Source organism: Notolepis coatsorum, assembly GCF_963971535.1.
Source record: "Notolepis coatsorum genome assembly, chromosome: 6".
Lineage (NCBI taxonomy): Eukaryota > Metazoa > Chordata > Actinopteri > Aulopiformes > Paralepididae > Notolepis > Notolepis coatsorum.
This window is the reverse complement of record NC_140170.1, coordinates 130,801,063-130,828,684: the sequence shown is the minus strand read 5'-3', so window position 1 is coordinate 130,828,684 and position 27,622 is coordinate 130,801,063. Positions and strand designations below refer to the sequence as shown.

The 27,622-nt window shown below is 41.9% G+C and overlaps 1 protein-coding gene across 1 annotated transcript; it reads left to right on the top strand.

The window, feature by feature from the left end:
* Window positions 1-22,867, top strand: LOC311230534 (protein FAM107B). Its single transcript, XM_084316840.1, has 4 exons — window positions 1-140; window positions 10,447-10,696; window positions 19,627-19,786; window positions 21,449-22,867. Exons 1-4 carry the CDS (start codon window positions 65-67, stop codon window positions 21,563-21,565), a joined length of 603 nt encoding a protein of 200 aa, XP_084172966.1. The 5' UTR covers window positions 1-64; the 3' UTR covers window positions 21,566-22,867.
* Window positions 22,868-27,622: the final 4,755 nt, after the last annotated feature.

Sequence of the window (27,622 nt, the reverse complement as noted above, 5' to 3'; positions counted from 1 at the left end):
GGGACATGTAGGCTTGTAGGACACGTACCCCCACCAGCACACACGTACCTATGAAGAGACGGAGATGTCCCAGAGAATGACCGATAGCCTGTACTGCCCCGAGCAGCCTGCCAGACCCAGGGAAGGGATAGTCAAGTCAGGTAAGAGACAGCGTTTAATAATGGAAATTATTCTCAAGCACACTGGTATATTTTGCTACTTCACCTTTCTGTGGAAATGTACTGTTTTGGTAAACAGACCTTCAGGGCAGAGCCAGAGTTTACCAAGCAGCCACAACTGTGATGGTGGAACAGTGCAGGGAGAGAGATTCAGTGGAGTGTCACAGACTTTATTTGTCACAGGATTAGAGGACCACCTTGGAAGTAAATCCTGATAAGAGTGCAGCTGGTTTACTTGTGTTATTGTTGCACACATGTGGTGATCTGCATTTTATTTTAATTTGTTTAAGTACTGTAGCTTATTCTTTGTACGCATTAGGTATTTGGCAGCACAATACAGGGTGTGATGTGGTTATAGGTTGTTTTAGCCCACTCCACAGCACCAGGCTCCACCAGAGAGAGAGAGAGAGAGAGAGAGAGAGAGAGAGAGAGAGAGAGAGAGAGAGAGAGAGAGAGAGAGGGAGAGATTCAGACATACACACTTGACTTGAGTTTGAGTTTTCCTGTTTGTAGAGACAGCTGTTTCTGTATCTGCAGCTGTATCTTTTGCTGGTTGAAAATGTTCCCAGTTATAAAAAAAATTATAAAAAAAAGACTGTATGCAAACTGATAAATACTGTAGGAGACGTTTAGTAATCTTTAGCTAGTCTTCCATTTGCAACCTCTATCGAGTTGGTTTTAAGCAGCAGTATCTCAAGGCTTTGTTTGTCTGAGCAGGGGAAAAACTAGACTTCAACCTCTTAAGCTAAAATGGCTTGGCTGTGATCTCCTCAAATAAACTGCTGGCGCCCATGTTTGAACAGTTATCAGTGTGTGTATGTGTGTGCCAATGTGTGTACATGTGTGTCTGTGCTTGTGATTGTGTGTCTGTATCTGTGTGGCAGAGATCTAGAGCGCTGTATTCAATCACAGTCCTGTTATTTCTTTATGATAGTTTCCATGGTTGTGAGTCGTGACAGTGGTACATTTGGAAGAAGGGAGGTTCTAGTCCGCTTGCTCTCTGGTTCACTTCAACAGCACGGTTCACAATATCTCAGTACCGTGTCAACACAATTCTCAGTGTAAGTGCGTATTTGACATATTGTGCCCGCTCACATTATATGCATGTGTGTGTGCGTGTGTGTGTGTGTGTGTGTGTGTGTGTGTGTGTGTGTGTGCGCGCGCTTATGAGCAACAATGTCTGTGTGTTTGTCTTTGCCTTTGTCATGGGGCACTGAGCAACAAGTGTACAGTGTGCATTGCAACACTTTATTCACACACCAGTCCACTCATTTGGTCGAGTAAATCATTGCAGTAGTGTGACAGCCTACAGTATATTAAATGGTCTTAAGAGTACTTGGTTGGTCTGTGGTCGGTGTGGAGACACTAGGAAGCCCCCAGGAAGTCCCCGGCTCCTTTTCAATGATAATGACTTGACGAAGACTCTGCTGTGATTTCATGGGGCTGCGCCTCTCTCTGTATTCAGAGTGCATTATGGGAACGCAGCTCAAGCACCCACCCACCCACCAGCCTTTACCCCGTGGGAGACTGGCAGTTCTGGGCATCTTCAGGTCCTAAGCTGATGTTACCATGACGACAAGCAGTGCTCTGTTTGTATACAATTGGGACACATAGAGAGAGAGAGAGAGAGAGAGAGAGAGAGAGAGAGGAGAGAGAGAGAGAGAGAGGTATGCATTTATGAGACCTCCACTTCTGACTCCACAATATCAAGAAATGTACAGTATAATATTATTACATTTTATTTAAAAAATGTTCCTCAGGATGAATGAGTTAGCTGAGAGTACAGCCGATTTGCTATAATATGATATGATCATGTTTCCTTCGCTACCGTACCAAGGACGAGTCAGAGACCTCTTCCAGATGCACCCCAGTGAGCCCAAATATGATTACAGCTTCCCAGTTATCAGTGATCACTATAGTGCAGTGTGTAGTTGTAACCAGATGATATGCAGCACTCCAGACATCAATAACCTGCTGTGGGAACGCTGAGCTATTATCCATGTTCTGTCTCCAATCAATGAAATCACAGGATAGAGGGACCAAAGAACGCCTGAAAGTCCATGCTGTGACCGGTTGACATGCAGCCTGTGTTGACTTTGGAGGCTTATATCAAACCCAAGTGGAAGATTCTGAACCTGGCTTGTGTAACAACTGGTGTTTGTTGTTGTTGTTGTTGTTCCAGACCCAAGTGCAGATTATGTATTAACACTTTAAGGACTAGCCACGAGTTATTCGTGTTACGGTGCCATGCGTTGTGGACCAGAGCCACGAGTTAACTCGTGGCGAGTTGTTATTGTTTTATTCCATATTAATAACGCTATTAACGTCCCCGATCGACTTGCAGGACCTACCCGCATATTTGATTTTCGAAACATGCAATACCGGCCAGATCTGCTTAGGGGCGCCATCGCTCCACTGCAGTATCGTTGAGGGCGATTGAAAAAAAAAGGTTTACTGTCTGTGGGCATTTCATATGAGCCTCGATCCCAGCCAAACATACTCCATCTTTGATCACGTTACCGAACGCAGATTTCAGCCTGGAATAATGGGATTTATGATCAGCCAATGGACATATCGATCTACCAGATTCCGATGACTAATGACGAAATGCTGCCGGCAATCACATGGGCTGATGGTAGGATACTATTCCCCCAAATTACAGCTGGATTGGACATTGTTTTAAAACGCAACGTGATCGATCAGTGAAAATGGCTACTTGAACGCACACTGTATTGCTAATCAATAATAGTAATCGGCGTCCCCCGCCGCCCCCATTTCATCCATAGATGCTCTGTAATAGTCCGGATGCTACGCAGTTTGTTTTATTTCATTCGTATATATACAGCAGAAATGGCGTTTGATATAACATGACTAGCCTTTAGCCTATTATCTAGCTCCCCAAAAAAAGACGATGTGAACTGCGATAAACCTTATATTCACGGCGCTATAAAATGACAACCAACCGATGGATTTTTATTTTCTTTAAGCCATTATGAAGGCACGGTTTATGCACTCAAGTGACAATGAGAATGGACAGATAGCAATAATATAAAGTATATATATAGCTGTTAGAAAGTACATCAGTTTGTTGACAAAGCGTTGTCCTCCAGCCATATATTACACTGCAAGCCGTGGTCGTCAATGTGTTAACATGGACATACTGTGACCACAAGTAGCGTTTAGTTTAGTTATTATTTCCTCTAGTCCAAGAAGGCATGTGTGACAATGGCGTCGTATAATTGGGATCGTTCACCGCCAGTCTCATTGGTCCACGGTAAGAGGAATATAACTTTATTTTTGTGCATTTCCTTGTTTGCAAACCATCTGATCAATATATCCACTCAACCTACATAAAGCAGTTACTGATTGTTACGACCCCTGTGGGTCTAAGGGTAAAGGGCTGTAACATAACAGTTGGTTGAAAGAGATGATGGACCACGTTTGTAAACACAAGGATATTTATTGTTAAATGCAAAGGAAGCACATGTAGCTCAAGGGTGAGCCAAGGCCAAAACAACAAACAAACACCACTATTCTCCAAATAAACCAACCTAATCTATGGTAAAAGAAATTACCCTTACCTAACCAAAACAGGAGAAAACAATATCCAAATGAAATGGCAGCTCACGGTGCTCACCCCATCTGTGCTTCCTGAAAAGAGAGAAAAACACATTAATGGTACAGACAAGAATGGCAAAATATATACAAAACAATCTAAAGCTAACAATGCTCTCTCTGTGGCCATACACACACAAGGCAATTTCCAAAAACACAAAGGCCAATAAACAAATGCAATAGTATCAAAGTCAATGTCACAAAGTATCACTAGGCCTAGCCTCATGCCAGAGAGAGAGAGACGCGTCTATATTTTCCGTAGCCGCATTTCTGCAGGACGCTCTCTGATTGGCCACTGACTGACGCTCTCTGATTGGCCACTGACATGTTTGCCCAATCGCGTGACGAGCTGTGTCTTTGCCCATTTCCGCGTCGAACAGCCTGCAAACTACCTGGTGTTCTATCGCCATGCTCTAAGACAAACTCTAACCTTAACCAACTTCGAAAGAGTGCCTAAGCTTAACCGTTGAAAGAACTTGCCGTCACGCTCTAAGACAAACTCTAACCTTAAAGTGGAGATGAAGCAGTGAGCAATGTGATCCTAGTTTGTTTGTTGTGTACCTTGTGTAAGACAGGGTTCTATAATCAAATGTGAAATCTATCTTATTTGTCTGAAAAATATAATATAATATCCCTGTTTTCAACATGGGCGCCGCCATTTTGTTGCTGACGTCATGGCTGACGTCATACCGTGGCTTGGGTGTATACACTCTGGTTAGCTGCCTATATTGAATGGGTCGGTCAGCAAATAAAATGTTGCCTACAAAACAACGGGACCGCGGTGGTTCTGTTTGTATTGCTCCTGGCTGTTCAAACTAATTTTACCATGTGAGAGAGAGGAAAGTTGGTTAATTTCCACAAACTACCAGTGAAAAAAACAGTGTTGTTGACATGTTGGCTCGGGCTGCCTGCACCCAGACGGCGCGACCAGCCTGTTGGACAGGGAAGGAGGATCTGCAGCGAACACTTCATTGCCTCGGATTATGTTGTTGGGGTGGGATGTTTGTCCAGAAGACCACTAATCAGCTGAAGCCGGACGCGGTTCCCTCGGTCTTCGACAGACAGACCGGCGTTAGCTCTCGGGAGCTAGTTGGCACCAGCCGGGGCCAGGCGTTAGCTCTCGCTAGCTAGCGTTAGCAACCGGAGCGTCGCGGAGCATTCAGCCTGCTGGCTACCTAGACCCACTTCAACCAGCGTCGCGGAGCATTCAGCCTGCTGGCTACCTAGACCCACTTCAACCAGCGTCGCGGAGCATTCAGCCTGCTGGCTACACAAGCTGTGTAGCCAGCAGGCTGAATGCTCCGCGACGCTCCGGTTGCTAACGCTAGCTAGCGAGAGCTAACGCCGGGCCCCGAGAGCTAACGCCGGTCTGTCTGTCGAAGACCGAGGGAACCGCGTCCGGCTTCAGCTGATTAGTGGTCTTCTGGACAAACATCCCACCCCAACAACATAATCCGAGGCAATGAAGTGTTCGCTGCAGATCCTCCTTCCCTGTACAACAGGCTGGTCGCGCCGTCTGGGTGCAGGCAGCCCGAGCCAACATGTCAACAACACTGTTTTTTTCACTGGTAGTTTGTGGAAATTAACCAACTTTCCTCTCTCTCACATGGTAAAATTAGTTTGAACAGCCAGGAGCAATACAAACAGAACCACCGCGGTCCCGTTGTTTTGTAGGCAACATTTTATTTGCTGACCGACCCATTCAATATAGGCAGCTAACCAGAGTGTATACACCCAAGCCACGGTATGACGTCAGCAACAAAATGGCCATAATGCTAAATGCTTCAGAAATGTACACAACAAATCGTTTTTTCTTAGAAACTGCTTATTTTTATAACGTGACTTCTTCTGTGGCTTATCTAAATACTAATGTGATGCTATGAATATGTATTTATGCACACTGCTTCATTTCCACTTTAACCTACTTCGAAAGAGTGCCTAAGCCTAACCGCGTCTATACAAATAGTAGCTCCAGTTCTGCAGACCCCTCTCTGATTGGTTGAGCTCCATTTCTGCAGCCCCCTCTTTGATTGGTTGAGCGAAGCCCCTCTCTGATTGGTTTAGCTCGTCATGCGGTAAAAGGCGGATGTAATGTTATCATATCAAGAAGATAAAAATAAATGTACTACCAGATTCGCGTTTATAACGTTATTTCGCGTGACTTCGCGGTTTATTCATAACGTTATGCACATTTCACAACACAGCCAGCTGTTAGAAACTGTACATTGTAACATTATATAACATAACGTTATGTTATTTCGCGGTTTATTCATAACCCTCCCTCCCAAATCATATTCAGAAAGTATCACAGAGACTTCTATTGACCAAGGAATTATTATTTCGCGGTTTATTCACATAACGTTATATTGTTTACACTGTCTTTCTTCTATTATAACCCTCCCAAATCATATTCAGAAAGTATCACAGAGACTTCTATTGACCAAGGAATTTGTTATTATTTCGCGGTTTATTCACATAACGTTATATTGTTTACACCGTCTTTCTTCTATTATAACCCTCCCAAATCATATTCAGAAAGGCACACACAACATATTCCAGTTAACGGTATATTTTTTTAATGATTCGTTATGGCGTAATCAATACTTCCATGCGTATAAATTGCGTTCGCGACCTCCATGTTTTGGGGGTAGTCATCAGAAACCTCGGATCCGGGATTCGCTCCCATCCGTCGGGCAAGAACTGTGTGTTTTCAGCCTCTCTCTCTGGAGCTTAACGGAGTTTCCTCCGGAGTTTCTGGAGGAGCTTGTCGCGGCTCATGCGCATGCGCGCGCTCAACCAATCAGAGAGGGGCTTCGCTCAACCAATCAGAGAGGGGGCTGCAGAAATGGAGCTCAACCAATCAGAGAGGGGTCTGCAGAACTGGAGCTACTATTTGTATAGACGCAGCCTAACCAGTGTAGAAACTGTCGTCGGCCAATCAGAGAGCGTCCTGCAGAAATGCGGCTACGGAAAGTATAGACGCGAGAGAGACACTGAAGTGAGAAGCCATGTTTTAACAGGTGTGTGGTGATCCATGATTGGGTGGTGGGTGATGATTGTTGATTGAGTCTTGGAGTCTTGAAACCCATCCACCAATCGGTGCTGTGCTGCTAATGAGAGGGCAGGCCTAGCAGGGACCAATGGTGGAGGACGGGTTCTGGCTGAAGAGAGGAAACAAAATGGAGAAGACACACACTGGGGAAGCACATACATTGGGATGTAACACTGATGATCGGGGAATTATAAACGACCCCCCCCCTTTCCTCCGCGCATGATGAGGCATAATGTATACCGATCATATACATTTGAGTTTTTTGGTGTAGCGTGTATGGGGGGAAAACGGCAATCGATAATCTATATAATGCATTTGGGCCTATAACTAGCGTTTTTGGAATTACAGCAGAAAAGATTAAAAACATACTTATATTCTAGAAGGTATTAACACAACAATGTATGAATGAAAAAGTATAACGTTCCCACATCCTGAACGATAGATAATCGATGTTGAATGGGCCATAGTAATGTCAATATAGCAATACAATTTAAAAAGTTATAGCCCTGCAAAGAAGGTAAACATCTCCATAGGCTTACAGCGCTGGCAGAGAGGGGCATGAGATGGGCATAACCCCCGGCGGGCAATGTGTTAACAATTGTGTGTATTGAGCCGTACTGTATTCTACCCATTCTGCAATCTGTTAATAAAATGTTCATTCAATCAATCACTGTGCAGATTGATTGATTGAATGAACATTTTATTAACAGATTGCAGAATGGGTACAATACAGTACGGCTCAATACACACAATTGTTAAGGGGATGCAGACCAGAGAAAGACTTTCGTCTTGTTTACATCAGGGTCCCCCATTTTCAATTCATAATGAATTGTAAGTAAGGGTGCAACTTGCTCCGTGCAATCCATTCTTTGTGGATCTAGCCCATAATCACCAGGTACATGGCTATGTTAAAGGTATGGTTAAAAAACACATTGTAACATCTCTCAGCTTCAGGGCTTCAACTACACACACACACACACATAGATCCAACACAAATGTGAGCTGCTTTAGTGACACATCTCTCGCCCATCCCCCTCCCACCCTGTCCCGTCTTGATGGGCTGCATCAGTGATTTTAGTGGAGCCTGGTGAGCAGCATGGCTAGATCAGGGCCCATGAAAAGATTATGAATCTCCAGCTCTCTGTATCTGTTCATCTCACTTTCTTTATTTCACTTTCACCACTCCTCCCTCTCATGTCTTACTTTCTTCTTTATTACTTCCTTCACTCTTTCAGTCGTGAGCTCTGCCTCCGTCTCCTTTCTTCTCCATCACCTCTGCCAGTTCATCCAGCTATTTTGTCATTCTCCAAAAATACAACGTAAACAAACATTTTACAAACTTTATAATATATATACTTCATGCTAATGTTAGTGAAACGGTAAATCCCCGCATCCAGAGCTCTGTCATTGGTTTGAGTTTTTTTTTTTTTTTATATATTTTTTGGCGTTTTATCGCTTTATTTATTCTACTGGGCAGTCCAGTAGAGAGAGACAAAGGAGGAATGGGAGACAGAGTGGGGGGAAGACATTCGGCAAATAACGACGGGTTCGGGAGTCGAACCCGGGTCGGCCGTGTCGCGGCTGAGCGCGCTATGTGGTTCGCCACTGGGGCGCCCCTTTTGGTTTGAGATTTAAAACATTTGTCCAACCCTATGATTTAGCTTTGTGTGGTATAATGTTATCCTTTACATTACATTAACAACTGGGATTGAAACTGAGCTGGCCCACAAAAATTACCCAGAGGTACAGTATGTGATGAAAAAGCATGATGCAGTTTTTATTGTAGACTATAGCTTGTAATATGAGAGTCAGCAGTTGTCCACATATGATCAAGATAGTGATGGAAAAATAACAGAACTACTAATACAGTTTGCAGGTCAGATTACCAGTATAATACGTTTGCAATGACAACATTCCATTTGTTAATCCACCCTCACTGGAATTTACAACCGGTAATTCCTTGAACATCGCCTCCCTTCCTTTCACTAAGCCTGTCATGGCATATTGTTCACTGTCTCTGATTGAGATGTGCTGAAGGACAAAACAAGTTCATTAAATTTTTTCTGAAATATTAAGCAGCAGTGGATCGTGGTCTCTGGTTGCACTTGAGAAAGGCAGGCATTGTGTCTGCTTGCGTATGACACCGGATCTCTTTCCCCCCAGAATAACGTATCAGGTGCTCCTTAATCTGGTCTATACAGGCACAAATAGACAGGGACACTACTGGAGGAGTAGATGGAAGAGTCTCTACAAATTGTCTACAATATCACTCTGAGCCTGGGAAATATTATAATAAGAATAATACCACAAATGCAGAAAATCCATTGGTTTTGATCAAGCTAATTCATACACGAATCGGACCTCAAGGATGTACTTTTTCCAGGGCTTTTCACGCATCAACAAAGGACACAATGTTCCACTCAGAGAGTAAGGAGTGGCATTGCATAGAGGCCGCAGTGTGGATGTCACTGTCCCAACCTTTGCAGAGTGGCTAATCAGTGACTCACGAATGCCCCGGGGTGGGTACTCTGCATTATGCTGTGTAACATTGCATTACAACATCCTAATGTACAGTATAGAGAGAGGAAAAAATATGAAAAATGTGAATTTGTAGTCAACGGTGAGAGACATTGCCTCTCATTTCAGTGGAATGTGTTGCTAGTATGGCGAGGTTCTTAAACCTTGCAATGGTAGCCTCTTGGTGTAAACTCAAAGTTAAATACCTTCCACTTCGCCACCTAAATTGGATCATTTTTAGGTGGTGGAATGGCTAAGACCGTGGTAATTAACATACATGGTCACGTGGTGGTGAGTGGCAGGTTCACTGTTCGAGGCTGTCGGAGGACAGACGCTAAGTGTGAAGTGCCTGTTAGTACCTAGTGACCACCGTTCAGCTAGGAAACAGCTACAACTGCAGTTGATTTCTTGTTGCAGTGTTTTAATTTTTTTTATATCAACTGACAGGAAATCAAAATGTAATAGATTCTAGAATGCTGGCTTGTGTTGTTCTCAAATTTACACTGTCAATAGCAGAAGCTGGCAGACTCTCTGATGATTCTCAGCTTTAGTGCCGTTAATGAGAGCAAATATGCGTGTTCTCTTGCTCTCCTGTTTGTGGGACCCAGCAGAGCTGTGGGCGTCTGTTACAACCACTTTCCAGCTTCCAAAAAACACTTTGGATGTTTGTGTTCCCTGATCTCCAGCCTCGGCTCTAGTCTAGTCCTCCTGTGTCTTATATCCCACAGCCAGATTACATGGACGCAGATGACGATGATGATCTCATCAAGCCCAAAAAGCTATATGAAACCAGGTTCGATTGGTTCAAGATCAGCACTCTTTTTTAATTAACATGGGACCAGGTTTTTGGCTACTTTTGTTTCTCAATGAGATTCAGTGACGACGCCTAGCTTCTGACAACGAAAATAGTTCAGGAGACAAACGACATCTAACCTGACTGCCATAACGCAACGTTCTGAAAAGTGAAAATTAAACGTTCCTGTCTTCCCTTAGTGTATACTTCAGCTTAAATAACATGACCAAAGATTCTTTGCAATGTTCCTTCTCCCTCTCCCCCTGTTCATTCTGTCCTCTGTCTTTCCTTCTCTCTCCTTGCCTCGTCAGCCTCAGCCTATGCAGATCTACAGAGTTATGAGGGGGGCCGGAGGAACCATCACCGGAACCAGCAGAATTGTGAGGGGGGGCGCAGGAACCCCCAGAGGAACCCGCCTCCCGTGTCTTACGTCCCACAGCCAGATTACATGGACGCAGATGACGATGATGATCTCATCAAGCCCAAAAAGCTGGTAAATCCAGTAAAAGCCTCAAAAAGCCACCAAGACCTCCACCGAGAACTACTCCTGAGCCAAAAACGGTACCAAAACGTACACTGTGTGTCTGTGTGTGTATTTGAGCTTCAAGCATTCAATGTTCTATTATATTGCCATCAAGTGTATCAATGACCCATGGCACATACCACATCATACCACATCGTTAAGTATCTAAGCAGAACTGTCAGCGGTACCGCCGACTTGGTCAGTCGTCCCTACTAACACAATTGGCAGTGTTAGCGGGTGGGAAGCCGGTGGGGTATGTGTCCTGGTCGTTGTAAACTGCGACTCCTACTGGTCGATCAGGGCGCCTGTTCAGCAGGGGGGAAATAGCGTGACCCTCTGCACGTGTTACGTTCCCCCAGTGAAACTCCTCGCTGTCAGGTGAAAAGAAGTGGCTGGCGACTCCACATGTATCGGAGGAGGCATGTGGTAGTTCTACACCCTCCCCAGGCCGACAGTGGGGTAATGCGTGCAACGATCAGGAAGGAAATTGGCATAACGACTAAATTGGGATGGGTGAAAAAAACAGAAAGCCCCAAAATAAATATAATAAATATATATATATATATTATTTACATTTACATTTACATTTAGTCATTTAGCTGACGCTTTTATCCAAAGCGACTTACAAGTTCTGTACGACAAGCCATCAGGAAGGGCACAACTCTATCAGCTGAGCAACAATGTTCATCAAAGTGTTGAGTGCTACAGTGTAGGTTAGTTTATTAGGACAAGTGCATGACAGTACGGTTAGTTAGGGTTAGATTTTTTATTTTTTTTTTATTCAGATAATGGTAGTCGACGGCGAAAGATTGGACGTGTTTCGGCTGTCCTAACTGGGGTGGGTAGTTCGTTCCACCATTGTGGGGCAAGGACTGAGAATAGGCGACTTCTCTTTGATGACCCTCCCGGAGCTTGGATAGGAGTAGGTCTGAGGCGGCCAGAAGATGCAGAGCGTAGGGGTCTTGAGGGTGTGTAGTTAGAGACCATTGACCGGAGGTAGGCGGGAGCGGTTCCCTTTGCCGCACGGTATGCTAGGTCGAGGGCCTTGAAGCGGATTCGTGCAGCAATGGGGAGCCAGTGCAGGTCCCTAAGAAGTGGGGTGACATGGGCCGACTTCGGTAGGTTTGAGATCAGGCGGGCCGCTGAGTTCTGAATGAGTTGAAGATTATAGGTCATTAATACACAAAGGAGGGTTTCCTCAAACGAAAAGTATTTGGTACCTAAGATAAGCAAAAAGTCAAATAAGGATCATGGTACCATGGAATATTGATATACCGAGCAGTCCATATGTATTTTAAAAATGTGGATTTAATTGGATTTAAAATGGAACAACTAAAGTGAGATTAAAGTGCAGACTTTCACACTGACTTTTTTATCTTTTATTGTAGCCCTTCTTAACACTTTGAGTGCCAACGACGAGATTAGTTGTGCTAACTCGCCATGCGTTGAGTGCCAATGATGAGTTTTCTCGTCTTTTAATCGTTATTTCTTTTATTAACGATATCCATTCATTTTTCATCCATCTAGCCTGACGTTATCATTGTGAATGGGTCTGAGCTCAAAAAGGGCAAATACCGCCGCCTATCGTCTCCCGGATGGTAATGCACATCATTGGATTGGATTGGGTAGCCATGTGCATCAGAAAAAAAGTCCGGTCCAGGGTTTTCCCATCTCTGGCAAGCAGTATCGTGTTACCAGATTGACTGAGGACCCTCAGAGCAGAGTCGATTATGTGTTTCGGACTATAACGTTGGATCAATAAACACGATCAATATTTGGAATGGCGATCAGGAATTGGATTGATCTTTTTGCAGAACATCTGATGTGAGGTAAGGACTCTATTTTACCAGTATTGGGTTAATCAGATGTTTTTTTCTCATCTATCGCAGCGTGTCTGTGTCTGTGTGTGTGTGTGTGTGTGTGTGTGTGTGTGTGTGCGTGTATGACGTTAGCGCTGACCAGGTCATGGATAATAGATTTTTCAGCCCGCTTCTCTAACCACTAAAGAGCTATTATCGCGGAATTTCTCTGGAATTACTAGAACTCTCCAAAACTATACTCGTATTCAAAATGGTATAAAACGGAAATGTACCAATGAAAAAATAATCCGTTTCGTACATGTTGACTGCAAGCAAGTCATTGATAAGCGAGGGGTGTTTTAGACCCATAGCCATAATTTAAGATATAGTTTAAGCCTTCGCAAATTTCCCCGACCTCCCATTGACTTCAGCGCTGGCACGGAACGGCCATATATGGTCAAAGGGGCGTGGCACTCAATGTGTTAACCGCGCCATTTTAGGGGACCAAAAGTAATTGGACAAATTAACATGAATTTAAATAAAGTTGTAATTTGGTTGAAAATCATTTGCAATACATATCCCATACTGTGTTTGAGTATTCTGTTCTGATGGAGAGTCCATTGTACACCAGAAAACTCATTGACTGCCAATAACAAGTATATTTGTTTTTTGCGCCCATGTGTTGAACGCCAAAAACTAGTATATTCGTTTTATGTTTTTCTTTTTTATTACGATACTAGACACTCTCCCGCACCTTGTGTATGAATGAATGAATGAATGAAAACTTTATTTAACAGATTGCAGAATGGGTACAATACAGTACGGCTCAATACATACAATTGTTAAGGGGATGCAGACCTGAGAAAGACGTTTGTCTTGTTTCCATCAGGGTCCCCCATTTTCAATTCATATAGACATTTATGACATACACAACATACATGACATTTATGGCATAGGGACATATAAGTATTTAGTACCGATGGATGTGGTAACCCTGTTATAACGATCAAATCCCGATAGATGGCAGTGTCGCCTACCTTTTGAGTACATCTGGGCCAGTTTCCTGTCCCCCATCAGCAAACTGTTTGTGAGAGAGGCGGCAATAGTGATCCGTGTGTAACGAGCGATTGGAGATTATCATGAATAGGAAAAACAAGGTGAAGACTATCCAGAATGTGCGTTTTCACCAGACTACGTTGGAGTCCGCATTTCTGGTAAATTAGAAAAATACAAAAGCCAAACCGGCCGAGGATGTAATGTTATCTGTTCAGAGCGTCTCACCTCGCCGCAGTAGTCGCAAGAGCACATCCAGAGCCCGGATATTTTACTGAAATGTTCAGCGATAGCGACACAGACAGCGAGATTACAGAGTCAGACCCAGATGAGCCGGAATGGATGCCAAGTTGAGAAGCAAGTAAGATTACCCATGGTGGTTTTGTGAATAGAGCAATAATATGTATCAACATGAGCCCTTTGACCTGGAAATGTAAAAGTATTGAGCAGCTTCACAAAAGACACGATATCTCTCTTACTAGAGAATTAGCAGGGATTTTTGGGAAACTGGCCACTCTTTAGCCTGGGATTGCACAGGAACGGATGTTGTAGAAATAAAAGTTTTTTCCCCTGTTGGGAGTATAAATATAAGCATTTCAAATGAACCATAGTATGTCTCCATAGCTATAATATAGAATATACGATGGGGAGTAAAGATGTCAATGAGTTAAAGGGTCACTTCACCAAAATAACAGTGCCGATTTATTTTGCACATAATCTCATACACATTCAACAACTCAACAGTTTTGCCCACATTAATTTAGTTAGACAGTTATTGAGAGTGAAAGAGTTTGAATGTGGCCATCAGTGATGTCATCTGGGACATTGAATCCTTGTGTTGTGCTAATTACATTGGGTTGTAATCAATGTCCCCAATGACATCACCGGTGGCCATATTCAAACTAATTTACTCTCAGACTAAATTAACGTGTGCAAAATGGTTTAGAGTTTTTGGATGTGTGTGAGATTATGTGCAATAATAAATCACCATTGTTTTTGGTGAAGTACCCCTTTAACTCATTCCCCGCCAACAACGTTTATATACGCGATTGGCCGACAACCGTTGAACGCCAACCATGTATATATACGTTATTTGGTCCGTTTTCCTTTTCTTTTTTTTTTTTTTTTTTTATTCAATGTCACGGACCTGTATGTTGCCGTTAACACTTTCTGTGCCATTCACGTAGTCTACGTTTCTGTGGCCCGACCGTTGAGTGCCGGAAACGTAGATATACTGTTTCGGTATTTCTTTTCTTCGCTATTGCCATTCCTAATTCATCGGGGCAGCCTGTGCATTGATTGATTGATTGATTGAAAAGTTTATTAACAGATTGCAGAATGGGTACAGTACAGTACAGCTCAATACAGTACAGCATGCTATACTGAATGTGTCTGAGATTGCAGACGGTCAATACCGCCGCCTACCGCCTTGCGGCCGCTATTGCACTCCATTTAGGGGCGGGTCCTAAACACTCCGGCAAAACAAGCACTTGTAGGGATGGCTTGGACAACTGACCCTCCCAGCCCCATTCATGTGCAATGCCAGATAACGTCAGAGACAGGATCACTGTGGATATCTGGAATGGCGATCAGATAATTGGATTATTCTTTTTGCAGTACACCAGAGACCAGGTAAGGACTCTATATTACCAATATTGCGTTGATTCGATATTTTTTTCCCCGCGATTGCTCTGTGTCTATGTGTATGTCCCGTTGGCAGTGATCACAGCACGGAGGTAGGGCCCGCTCCAACCCCCCTTTCATGTATGCACGAGGAAACATAATACCAAAGCTCTGAATGAGTTAAGTCTCATCCACATCCACCGGAGCACCGGTCTCTGCTTTGTTAGTAGGAAAGACTAAATCATTTCACAAATGACCATTTAAGAGTCAGACTTCAGTCATTGATTGCAATGGATTTGCAACCAAATATTAAATGTAACAACTTTATTTAAGTATGTTAATTTATCCAATTACTTTCGGTCCCCTAAAATGGGGGGGACTATGTATAAGAAGGGCTACCATTCCTATACAAGCTGAAAGTCTGCGCTTTAATCTCATTATTATCTCATTATTCCATGTCAAATCCAGTATGCTTGCGTATAGAGCCAAAGCAGCAAAAAGAAAGTTCACTGTCCTAAGACTTACAGACTGCGCCGTACATCACAAGTGAAAGACCTTGTCCTGTTTGAGTTTGTCCAGTTTTCAAGTGTAGGTATAGAGAAGCCAGAGGAGAGGAGCATGTACTCTGTCTGCTCCTGCCATTCACTTGGCTTTTAGAATTAAAACCCGGGTCACTCACGTGGGAAATCAAATCTATATCACATTTCAGCAACAGGAGAATCCCGAGGGAGATATTCAGGTTTCCAAGATTTCAGGCGAGGCTGCTCCACTTCACCTCTTTGTCATCGAGCTTTGCCGAAATCGTCAGAGCGTTTTTCACCACAGCTCACGCTCGAATCTGGGTCCGTTATGGGAAACCAAATACCTAATAGCCAGACAAAGAGGGAGTGAACACCAGCGAAGTGAGATACTGTATGTATGTTTGAAAGGTGCACTAAGCATAAAGTCTCCATTGGAACTGTGATGAGGAGATATGTTTATACCGGTTCTTTTTTTTTTAATCACATTTTTTATTTTCAATTTCAACAAACAACAACACAACATCAACATCAATAATAATAATAATAATAATAATAATAATAATAATAATAATAATAATAATAATAATAATAATAATAATAATAATAATAATAATAATAATAATAATAATAATAAATACTTATGGATCAAGACTTAACTAATGATACAAAATACAAAATAAAAATACCAAGTAAAAATAATAAAGACATCACAAACAACGCAAAAGACATTAGACATTGGACACCCTGCCCCCCCCCCCCCCCCCCCCAAGACCGCCGGATCCCCCGGGACCAACACCCCACCCCCACTCCGCCGCTACATTGAGCTCTTGACCACCTCGGCCACCGCAGTCCACAATTCAATACCTGCCTGTCCCACTCCAACATGTTTATACCGGTTCTATACAGTAAATTCAGTTATCAATGAAGAGTAGGGAAAGATCTCCAAGGGGATCTGCTTAGTACGTTCTCAAGAAGGAATGGACGTCAGGGACCTGACCAGGGAATTAGGGGATGAAGGACACAATGTGACAGAGTTCATATCAAGGCCAGCCATGGTTGCAACACTGCAGCGGTGTTGTGGTCACTCATTCTCCTTTGAATCAGAATGGAAAAGAACAGAATTACTGTTGTCTGTTTTTACTCACATTCCATTTATCTTTATTGCATACATCTAAAAATGTATTTGGTAGATACTGTACTGTGAATTTTCCTATTATACAACAGAAGTCTTCCCCCCCCCCCCCCCCCCCCCCCACACACACACACACACTTTCTAAATATGAATTATCTGGCTTATTACAGTCTGAGCCTAAACGTTGCTAGGCAACAGCCCGCCACCATATCAGCTAGGATTGCTGAGTTGTTGCGGGAACTTTGTCAAATTACCATGGCTGAAGAAGTTGGAGCAGAAACCTTGAGTGTGAGCAACAGAGTGCCTTTCACGTCCCCCTGTAGTCCTCTTAAAGCAAGAAAAGATAACAAAATATATTTTATATTTTCAACCTTTTACATTTTTCAAGATTTTCAATCTTTCACATCATAAAAGCCAACAGTCAACTTGTCATCTGAAAGAACCATACTTAGAGTGGGCTACAGTTACCGCAAATGAAAATTGGGTGTCAGAGCATGTTACAGCATTCACCAGCAGGCTGCTGTCTGAGAAACGTCCTCTATTATACCTTGAGCAGGTTGGCTGTAAGTGTAGGCGTACCTCTACAGTAACATGAACCTGTTTAAATATGTCCACGTCGCAGTATTGATCTGAAGGAAAAAAAAATAAGCTGCATCATTGAACCTGGGCTGCATGTAGTATATTGAGGAATGGACTAATAGAGACTATATATATATAGTATATATTTTGTATTTATATTGAATGCCTGTTGAATCGGGTAATTTGTACGTTTGGTAAGTTAAAAAATATATATATTTAAAAAAGACAGATCAAGTTTTTGTGACAATCAACATTTGTTTATAAATTGATGGTTCGTCTTTTTCACAACAGTGATGTGGGAGTGAAGAATTACACAACAGCTAAACTACACAACAATGATGTGGGAGTGAAGAATTACACAACAGCTAAACTACACAACAATGATGTGGGAGTGAAGAATTACACAACAGCTAAACAACACAACAATGATGTGGGAGTGAAGAATTACACAACAGCTAAACTACACAACAATGATGTGGGAGTGAAGAATTACACAACAGCTAAACTACACAACAATGATGTGGGAGTGCAAGAATTAGGTCATCAACAACTGAGCCTCTCAGATTGAGTAGCCCTTATATCTTTCACGCTCTCTTTCTCTCTCGCTCCCTCTCCCTCCCGAGTCCCTCATGCTCACTATCTCTTTCTCTCTCGCATGCTCTCTCTCTCTCTCTCTCTCTCTCTCTCTCTCTGATCGTGGCCACTCTTCTCTATGAAAAGGATTTCCAGTGTCAGTTACTGTAATGTCGAAGGCAGGCAGGGAATCTTAGAGGTGAAGGGGACATCGATTTGACAACAAAACATAGATGGGAAAAGAACTGGGTTCAGATGTCATTCTAGCTCTCTGTGGTTTGAGGAAACAGGAGACTTTGGTTGCTGTGAGGACTCAGTGGGGTCTCGAGTGAATAGACAAGTAAACCAAAAATGACATGGCTCAGATGTCAGTCCCTTTCACAATGTAATGTCCTCTATCATGCATTGCCATTATATGTTCCCCTTAGACAGCAAATATGGTTTAATTTATTTATATAGGCCTATTAGTGATGCATTAATGTGTCACCATACTGAACCTCCAAGCAAATAAAATATGTCTCTCTATGTGCACGGGCACGTGTGTGTAGGAGTGTGTGTCTGTGTGTGTGTATGTTGCTACGGACTAGAGCCAGTCTAGGGGGTATTTAGTCTGGCAGTCCAAGCTATAGCCCTAATGTTAAGTGTAGTATTGAGGAAAAGACGAGGAAACAGAACAAAAGGGCTGGTTTTCAAAGAAGACAAGAGAGATAACAGTAAGATCTCCGGCCGGGACGAACACTGTCTGGGCCCTCAGCGGCGGTCGATACCATAGTAAGTTCAGGTTTTGTATACGTTGATTGGTCTGGTGGCAAAACAAATAGTGGTTTTCTAACTAAACAAAGAGTCCTTGAGTTGTTCACCATAAGTCACTTCCTGTCTCATGGTGACGTCGTGTTACTCTCTTCACGCTTCACTGTGTGTCACAAACGTCACCGTCCATCTGGGAACACCAGCTGAGCCTTATTGGTTTTCAATTGCCACTTCCTGGCGTAGACACGCGCACTCATGTCCACACATTTATTGATCGGCTTAACACTCGATTATTTCTCTCAATGAAAACCAGCGTATACAAAGGGTGAATCAAAGGGACGTACATACACAGTGTGTATGTGTCTACTCGGTTGAACTCAGAAGTGTGGGTGTGTTTGTGTACACAGATGTGAGGCTGCTGAGAAGGACAGAATCACTCGTTGCCATCATGTTTATTTGTTGTGTAACCATGTCTCCCTCAGTCCTCCCTCTCCATCCCGACTCATTAAAAAGCTGTGACTGCACCTCCCCAGACTGTGTATTAAATCAATTAACAGCCATGCACAGAGCTGAGAATAGCCAGAGATAGAATGAGATAGAGAGACATGTTGAGACACAAACATTGATGTTGTTGTTGTTGTTGTTGGTAAATAAAACTCTGAAATACCTGAAAGGGTTAAACCAAGTCTTCCAGTTAGTCTACACTAGATTATCTGTTGACAAACCTGGCGTGACCAAACGGAGTGCCCTTATTAATTTGTATTATTGGTATGTAACCACAGTAAGAGAGTGGGTAAGCCGTACATAAACACGACAGGAGCGCCCTCTGCTGGGGGAGATGAAAACAACGACAGAAACACCATCGGTCCTGCTTTCTATCTCTTTGTTACTGTCTATTCTAGTCTAATCTAATGTGACCTGTCCTTCTTCCGACTCAGGGGCGGAGGCAGTGTGGAGAGTAAGCCGGAGCTGCAGCGAGTGCTGGAGGCCAGGAAGAGAGAACAGATGATGAAGCAGAAGAAGCAGGAGGAAGAGGCCAGAAAGAAAGTCTCCCCTCTGGAGCAGGAACTCCTTAAGAGGCACCAGAAGCTGGACGAGGTACGGGACACTCTCGCCAACACTGCAGCATGAGTAGATGTTACTGTAAGGGGCTGCCATAGATTATTTCAATTAATTGTATACACGTGTTTGGCTAGATTATGTTTCACCACTCAATAGCATCCTCCCTTAGCTCAGTTTCTCAACCCTTGACCCAGAACTTCCCAACCTTTTTTAAAAGATAAAAGTTAAAGATAAAGTGCGGCTGGGTGGCGCAGCGGAGATTGCGCTCATCACCAATGCGAGAGACTCTGGTCTCGAATCCGGGTGTCAGCATTGCCTCCGGCTTGGACCAGCCGTCATACTAACTCGTTTGGCTGAGTTAGCGGGAGGGAAGTCGATGGGGTGGTAATCTGGCGTTGTGGACAGCGACTCCTACAGGTCAGGTCAGGGCGCCTGCACAGCAAAAGACAGGAAGTGGTGAAGGCAGCGTGACCTCCCACGCGTTACACTTCACCAATGAGAGTCCGCGCTGTCAGGTGAAAAGAGAGCCGCTGGCTGTCTCCACATGTGTCAGAGGAAGCATGTGGTAGACCTCAGGGCTCCCTTGACCGACCAGTAGGGGGCACATGCGCACAACAACCAGGTAGGGGAGGGGGGAATTGGCATAATGACTAAATTGGGATGGAAGGAAAAGCACAGAAAAATCAGGCGGCGAAAAAAGAGAAAAGAAAAATAAATTTAAGATAAAAGTTAAAAGATTCCTGGACGCTCAGATTTAAATAACTGAAAATGTCTTTCGCATAGTAGGCGATTGATTTTGACATTTTAAATTGAGTGCAAAATAGCATCTCTGTAGGCAAGCTGCATGGCTTTCATTGTGGAAAATATATTTTGGCTGAAGTTTTTCATGTTGAAACCTGTATGAAAATGAACTAAAACTATAGTATTCATGTTTTTTTCCTTCTCAAGCACCAATAGCCTACTATAGAAATACTATGAATAACTATAGAAATGTTGCATGTCTGTGGGAAAACCAACAGGAATAATCTAGTGATTCACAATACATTTATATTCTATAATATTCCACTACAGAAATACTATGGTGAATCACTACACTATTTCCATGATGAATCTATAGTGTGTATACCGTATTTATGTGGTAAATCTATGTACTGGTAATGTGTACAAAGAAATCCCCACAGGAATACTCTCTAAGTTTTACTATAGTTAATTTGCATATGGGAATAGAGACAAATTATTCTTCATTAACAGGCATATAATCATTTAGGTTTATTAGGATTGGAAGTTGGTAAACCCTGCCTTAATCCTTAAATCTACAATCCAAAAAGTAGATAACATTCTAATCTTTTGGTTTATTCACATAAATATGTTCTTGACTACATGTTTTCTTTTTGTATACCTGTATATATATATATATATATATATATATATATATACAGGTATAAAGAACTTTCTTCGCCCATCATAACTCAAAATACAGGTCTGTAAACAACCTTTTATAACTTCAGAAGACATGTACATGTACCCCCCCCCCCCCCCCCCCTCCCTGGACTGGGCCTTTACCTGAACCCTTTCCCCCCTGGTTTTGTTCTAATGCACTGGGCCTTTACCTCAACCAGCCCCCCCCCCCCCCCTGGTTTTGTTGCAATACTGGACTGAGCTTAAAACTCAAGCCTCTTCCCCCTGGTTTTGTTCTAGCTGGAGAAGGAGCAAGAGGTGCACCAAGACGAAGCGATGAAAGCTCCAGAGTTTGTCAAAGTCAAGGAGAACTTGAGAAGGACATCATTTAACGACAAAGAAGAGAAAGAGGTGTAGAGAGAGGAACCGCCGGTCTGAGGAAGTCACAACTTGGAATATTCATGGAGGTCGTACGCATGTGTATGGGTGGGCACGGTGCCACTGATATGTCATAGACTGCTGTCCTGTTTGAGATGCACAGCTGGACTCTAGCAAGGACTGCCCTCCTTGGCAGGGGCAAGAAACAAATGCCTTTGACCGTTACACTAAGGAGAAGAGCCACAGAGAGAATGTGTGTTTTGGGGCAAGTTAGGCATAAGCAGTCGGATCTCCCAAGACTGAAATGTTGGGAGACAGAAAATTCTGCAAATTGCATGACACACACGCCATCATCATTTAAGTTGCTGACTTAATAGGCAAAATGAGAAACAAGGTGGCAGCTACTCATTAACTCTGATAGATGAAGGGCACTTGCAGCGGTGAGATACAAAATGGATATTCCCCAAACGCTGTCTGCCGAGTGAAGATACTCATTATGCAGTGCTGCTGCACATAAGCACGTGTCTATATCTCTGTTAATCTGCATGAGTACATAATTATTTTAGAGCATTTTCGGGGAGATTCTACAGCATCTCCAATCTACATGACAGAAGGCAGAGGGGATAATTATACATAGTTACACTAGCTAATGAACTGTGAAAAGTATGCTTTGGCTTAGCGTTGGCTGTCATATTTTCTGTTTGACATGAGAAATGCTCAAATTTGCTTCGAGCTAATGCCACAGCAGTTTTATTTTTCTCATCCTAATTGCACATTGGCTTCTATTGAATCAGTGATACAGTTATCAGTTTGCATTCACCAGAAAGTTAAAACAACGCTTTTCAGACATTGTCATTTGTACCCTAATGAAATCTATGATGAATGAATGTATTGGCATTAACATTAGGTTTTTTCTTCTTCTTGGATTTAATTGAAATTAATTGTGTGATTTACCCTGAAAGATGTCAATGTCCTTGAGGCATCATAGCCATAGCAACTGCAACTATATAAAGTGATTTAGCTGGAGGCTAGCAATGCCAAAGGTCTCTGTAAGTTATACTTTTGGGAGGTTTTCATGTTTGTAAGTCGGTCACACTTTGTTTTGATAAGCCATTGTAGACTGTGTCTACATCCTATCACTATCAGTATTGTGTCAGTTGACTGTGGGTAGTATCTAGACTACTATCAATACGGTCAACAGGATCGTTTCAACAGACTTTCAACTATTTATTTTTAATTTGTAGGTGGACGGATCTGTTAAGGTTAGGGTTAAGGATAGGTTTATAAACAACTTTTAGGTGAAAATGACGATGAGTTATGGCTTTGCAGCTTGGCCAACTATTGATGACCCCCTGCCAACAGTCAACTGACTGTTGACAAGTTACTAATAATATTGATACAATATAGAAGTAACACTTTATAATAACCACCCTCAATAGGCTATTTCTGGGGACATTTATAATAATTGTTATTTTAGTGTTACCTTCCAATGGATTTATAGTTTTATTTATTTACTGTTTACTGTTTATTAATGGTTATTAAATGGTTGATATCATGTTATTTGTTCATTCATTGATGTAATGATTATTTTGTATGGACAGTTTATTGGTAATATATTGTATCATCACTGATAATAAATGGTAACAATGGCTTACTTGTTATGTTAGTTAACCATTAATGAACCATTTATTAACAGTAACACAAAGACTGACCAGCACTTCATGGGGGTCATATACTGTAATACTGCAAATAAGACAAATGTAGAAAGATACTCCTCACAGCAAGCAATTGGAATCCATTCCATTGAGACGGTTAACACCCTGCACTGGAAAGAAGACTCTCTATAGCAGCCTGTATACAATTTTTTTTTAATGTATCTTACAAAAGGCTTTTAATCAGCTTTATATATATATAATGGTCACTCAACAATCTGTTGAGTTTAGGTTATTAAAAAGTCTCCAATGTGGAGAGTGTACAATGGACTATCAAACTATAAAGTGTTACCTGTATAAATCTGAGTTACTATCGATGGAGCCTGTAAATCCAGTGAAGGTCTTTCTGGGGACATGTATTTAATCCAGGATACTATAGACTAGAGGGACTGAATGGTGTTCGGCTATATGGACACATTATTTCTGTAATCCACTGCTCTTTAGTGATCCCAGGCCAGGTGTAATTGTAGGCTATCTTTGCATAGAGATCCTATCCTTACCCATGCCTTCCCTGCTAAAGAGAACCAATGCCATTTCTGATCTGATCTGCCAGATTAACGCCCATTTGCCAGACAGAACGCAGTTGCACTTGTCTTCTCTTTGGTGCAGCTTTTGCCATCAGATCACACCGGAACACGTTAAAGTGGTTTAGAACCACCGCTCAGTGGAATAATTAGCATGTTACATGGTGAAGATAAACTCTCCTAAAGTGAGTTACAAGAAAACCAATCCATTTTGTTTCCGACAATGTGAGACAGAATGTCTAGAGCAGTGGTTCTCAAAGTGGTGTTCGGGGACCCCCAGGGGTCCTTTGGGGGGGGGGGGGGGGGGGGGGGTTCCAGGGGGTCCCCAGCAAAATGGGGAGTCGTTTAATTTCACTAATATGTTCCTCCCTATGGCTGCTTTTTTATATAGCGCTTTTATCCAAAGCGCTTTTAGAAGTTAGTACAGTGAGAGAGTGTAGTATTGTAATCAGATTGTAATCAATTCTGGATTAAATCACATGTAACAACAGATATATTGGGGGTCCTTGGGACAAGATCTTATCAAATGGAGGTATGTGGCCAATTATGTTATCAATGTGGGGGTCCTTGACGTGAAGACGTTTGAGAACCACTGCTGGTCTAGAGATCATCTAGACTAGAGATGACCACACTTGCTTTGAGACTGTGAATGTAATCACAATCTAGCTATGGTACTCACATAGGCTACTGTATAAATGAGGACAGAGTGAATCTGTATATCGTCACAAGAGGCATAGCCTACAGCTACAATTTTCTAACAAAATGTTGACGTAGCCTACAGCAATGTGATCAAAAAAACATATATTTTTAATTGTTTTTATTATTGGAGTATTGGAGCCTGAGCTAATAAATTACTTGCGCTTGTGTGTCAAATGATAGTTGTATTGTCTATCTGATTGCAATAATTAAAATATGGTTGAATTATTTCATTTGAAAATGGCACTTTAGATATGTATATTAAGTGTACTATCTTAATCAGATATAGATTTTGATCTATTTTGTCCCCTCAATTGTATCATGTTTGTATCTTGATTGAAAAATATGATTATTTGGAATTTTTTCAACCAGATATTAATGCAATAATTGCCTTTATTGATTCCTGAAGCCACTTGTTATGTTGATCATTAAAATATCCTTTCAGTCTCTTGAAGGAAAAATATAACCAAAGTAAGTCAAAACAAGACATATCAGATATGATTGTTACTGTGCATAATTAGGGTTTCAAGCATGAAGTGCAGAAATTGAAATAGTTTTGTGTGAATTGTATTCATTAATCCTCAGAAATGCTTTTGCAAATTCCCGTGAGATGGTAAATGGTAGCAACATGAACTTTGTCCCATTGGTTGGAAGTTGTGTGTAAATGTAAATGCTTTCCAACAAATTGGCCTAAAGGGGGCGCTATAATTAAAGGTAAAACCTTTGAACTTTGAAAGGTCAGAACACCTACATTGTGATATACCACTTTACACAAAACTTGATACAGACACCCATAGATATATATAAATACTAGATGACTCACCCACGCTGCTGGCCAATGGAGACCGACGTTGCCACTTGGTGGCAATCTTGCTACAGGGTAGCACGTCCCACTCATAACATGAATGTCTATAGTGCATGTACTATTGAAATAACCATAGCTTGCTCCATTTTCAACCGTTTGGTTTGTTAAAAAACGTCAGAGATGTAGTTATCATACTGCATACTTATAATGGACTTTCATATGAAAATTAAAAAAATTCAATAAAAATGCTTCCAAGCAAGAATCATAGCCACATTAATAATGTTTGTAATAAACTAAACCGTTTATAAATCTGTCAAGATTTCAGCGAGTTAAGGGTATTTTTGTTTGTGCCGATCACTCACCTTAACACATTGGGCGCTGGGCATTGTGCCCATCTTATACCACTCTCTGCCAGCACTGTAAGCCTATGGAGATGTTTACCTTCTTTGCAGGGCTATAACTTTTTTAATTGTATTGCTATATTGACATTACTATGGCCCATTCAACATCGATTATCTATCATTCCGGATGTGGGAACGTTGCGGCTATATTTGTATTTTGTACATAATTATTGTTGAAATTTCAACAAAGACTGAGTTCAACAAAGAAAGAAACAATGTCATAACTGCCCCCTGACCCCACCAACAGTTCCCAAAGTGATAGTGCAGCAGGTGGTTCTGGTAAACTCATTACTCATTAAATCATGTATCAACTAACTAATTCGTACATGAGGTATACACTTTCAGAAGCTTTCAAATTAATTAATTTACATTAGGAAATATATATGAATGATATTTTCGGTAGATTTTTTCTTTAACTGTGTTGTCAGAGCATACATTGATAAAGCAACAACAACATAATGTTTCCTTTAACTCATTCAGTGCCATAAGCTTTCCCCATCTCTGCCGCTTCACACCAGCTTAAAATGGTAATTTTCGCTGTGTTTCACGATGTTTGCAGAGCTGTGTGTGTGTTCTGTATTATATATATTATAGCTGTGGAGACAATGGTGTGGCTCATTTGACAGACACTACTTGTAGTCCAACATGGAAAAAAGAGTTTGTTTCTACACTGTAGTTTGTTTCCAAGATAATCCAGTCTTTTCCGATAGATCGCGAGATAAAATGCGTTATATGCAATAAGCCCAAACCGCTCTGGTTGATCCCCTTACCCCGAAAATGCGATCGTTACAAAACACTTGGTTTATGTCTGGTAAAGTAAGAAACTGTGATTGTTACAGAAACTGTTTCAGGTTCGGCAAAATAGACATAAAATAATCCAGAAAGAATAATTCCCAGTGATCGGACGCATCGCCATTGCGATTATCTATCCTCATGTATATAGGAAATAAGCTACAGGCAACAAAATCTCGAGGCGATCGCTGTGTCTCTCTGACTCGTCGGAGGAGGGGCCCTCGCGAAAAAGAAAAAAAAAGAGAATGAGTGATTACACACCAAGCCATTCTAGTTCAAAAGGTAAGCGATACTGCCACCTGGTGAGATTCGATCGGCATTGCAATTCCAACGTAGGTAGCTATGCCAAGGTGAATCAGAGGGCTCCGGCCGAGAGTGTAGAAAATATCAAAGGGTCTAAAAACATATTATTACATGTTTGGTGCTCAAGCGTTGGCGTAATATTACACTAAGATTGTAATAATTAACATACTGGTTTGTCTAAAATCACAGCACAACTAAATGTAATTAGCAACTGGAGCAAAATTTTATAACTTTATATAATAAATAAAGGACTAATAGCATAATTTTAGAGCTTTTTAAGCCATTTTCCTACACTAACTTATAGGAACCCAAGGGGGACAACGTAGACTACCCTGGTACTTTTATTAATGTATACTCAGTAGATAGTAAATTATAACACTACCTCATGCATACTGCACCTTATGTGACACTGTGAATAATGTGAATATTCCTCAGCTAGTCAGATAGTAAATTATATTGACCATATTGATCAATTTGTTTACACTGCCTGTGTTGTCCTTTACTACCTGTATACTGTGTTGTTTTACTACCTGTACCCCTCCCCCCCATGCTGCTATGATGCCTGAATTTCCCCAAGGGGATCAATAAAGGAATATCTTATCTTATCTTAAGATAAGTTAAGTTAAGCATCCCCTTAACAATTGTATGTATTGAGCTGTACTGTACTGTACCCATTCTGCAATCTGTTAATAAACTTTTCAATCAATCAATCAATCTTATCTTATCTAACTGGTAGGGGTGTAACGGTACACAAAAACCACGGTACGGTACGTACCTCGGTTTTGAAGTCAAGGTTCGGTACGGGTTTTCGGTACAGTGGGGGAAAGTTTGGCTTGTCTCGTCATCCACTCGTTTATAACTGT

Excerpts from the sequence above, each read along its gene's own strand:
- LOC311230534 (XM_084316840.1), top strand. The coding sequence starts at position 65 with ATGTCCCAGAGAATGACCGATAGCCTGTACTGCCCCGAGCAGCCTGCC. Across the intron at positions 141-10,446 it reads GGAAGGGATAGTCAAGTCAG|CCTCAGCCTATGCAGATCTA; the intron begins GTAAGAGACAGC and ends TTGCCTCGTCAG. Across the intron at positions 10,697-19,626 it reads CTACTCCTGAGCCAAAAACG|GGGCGGAGGCAGTGTGGAGA; the intron begins GTACCAAAACGT and ends CTTCCGACTCAG.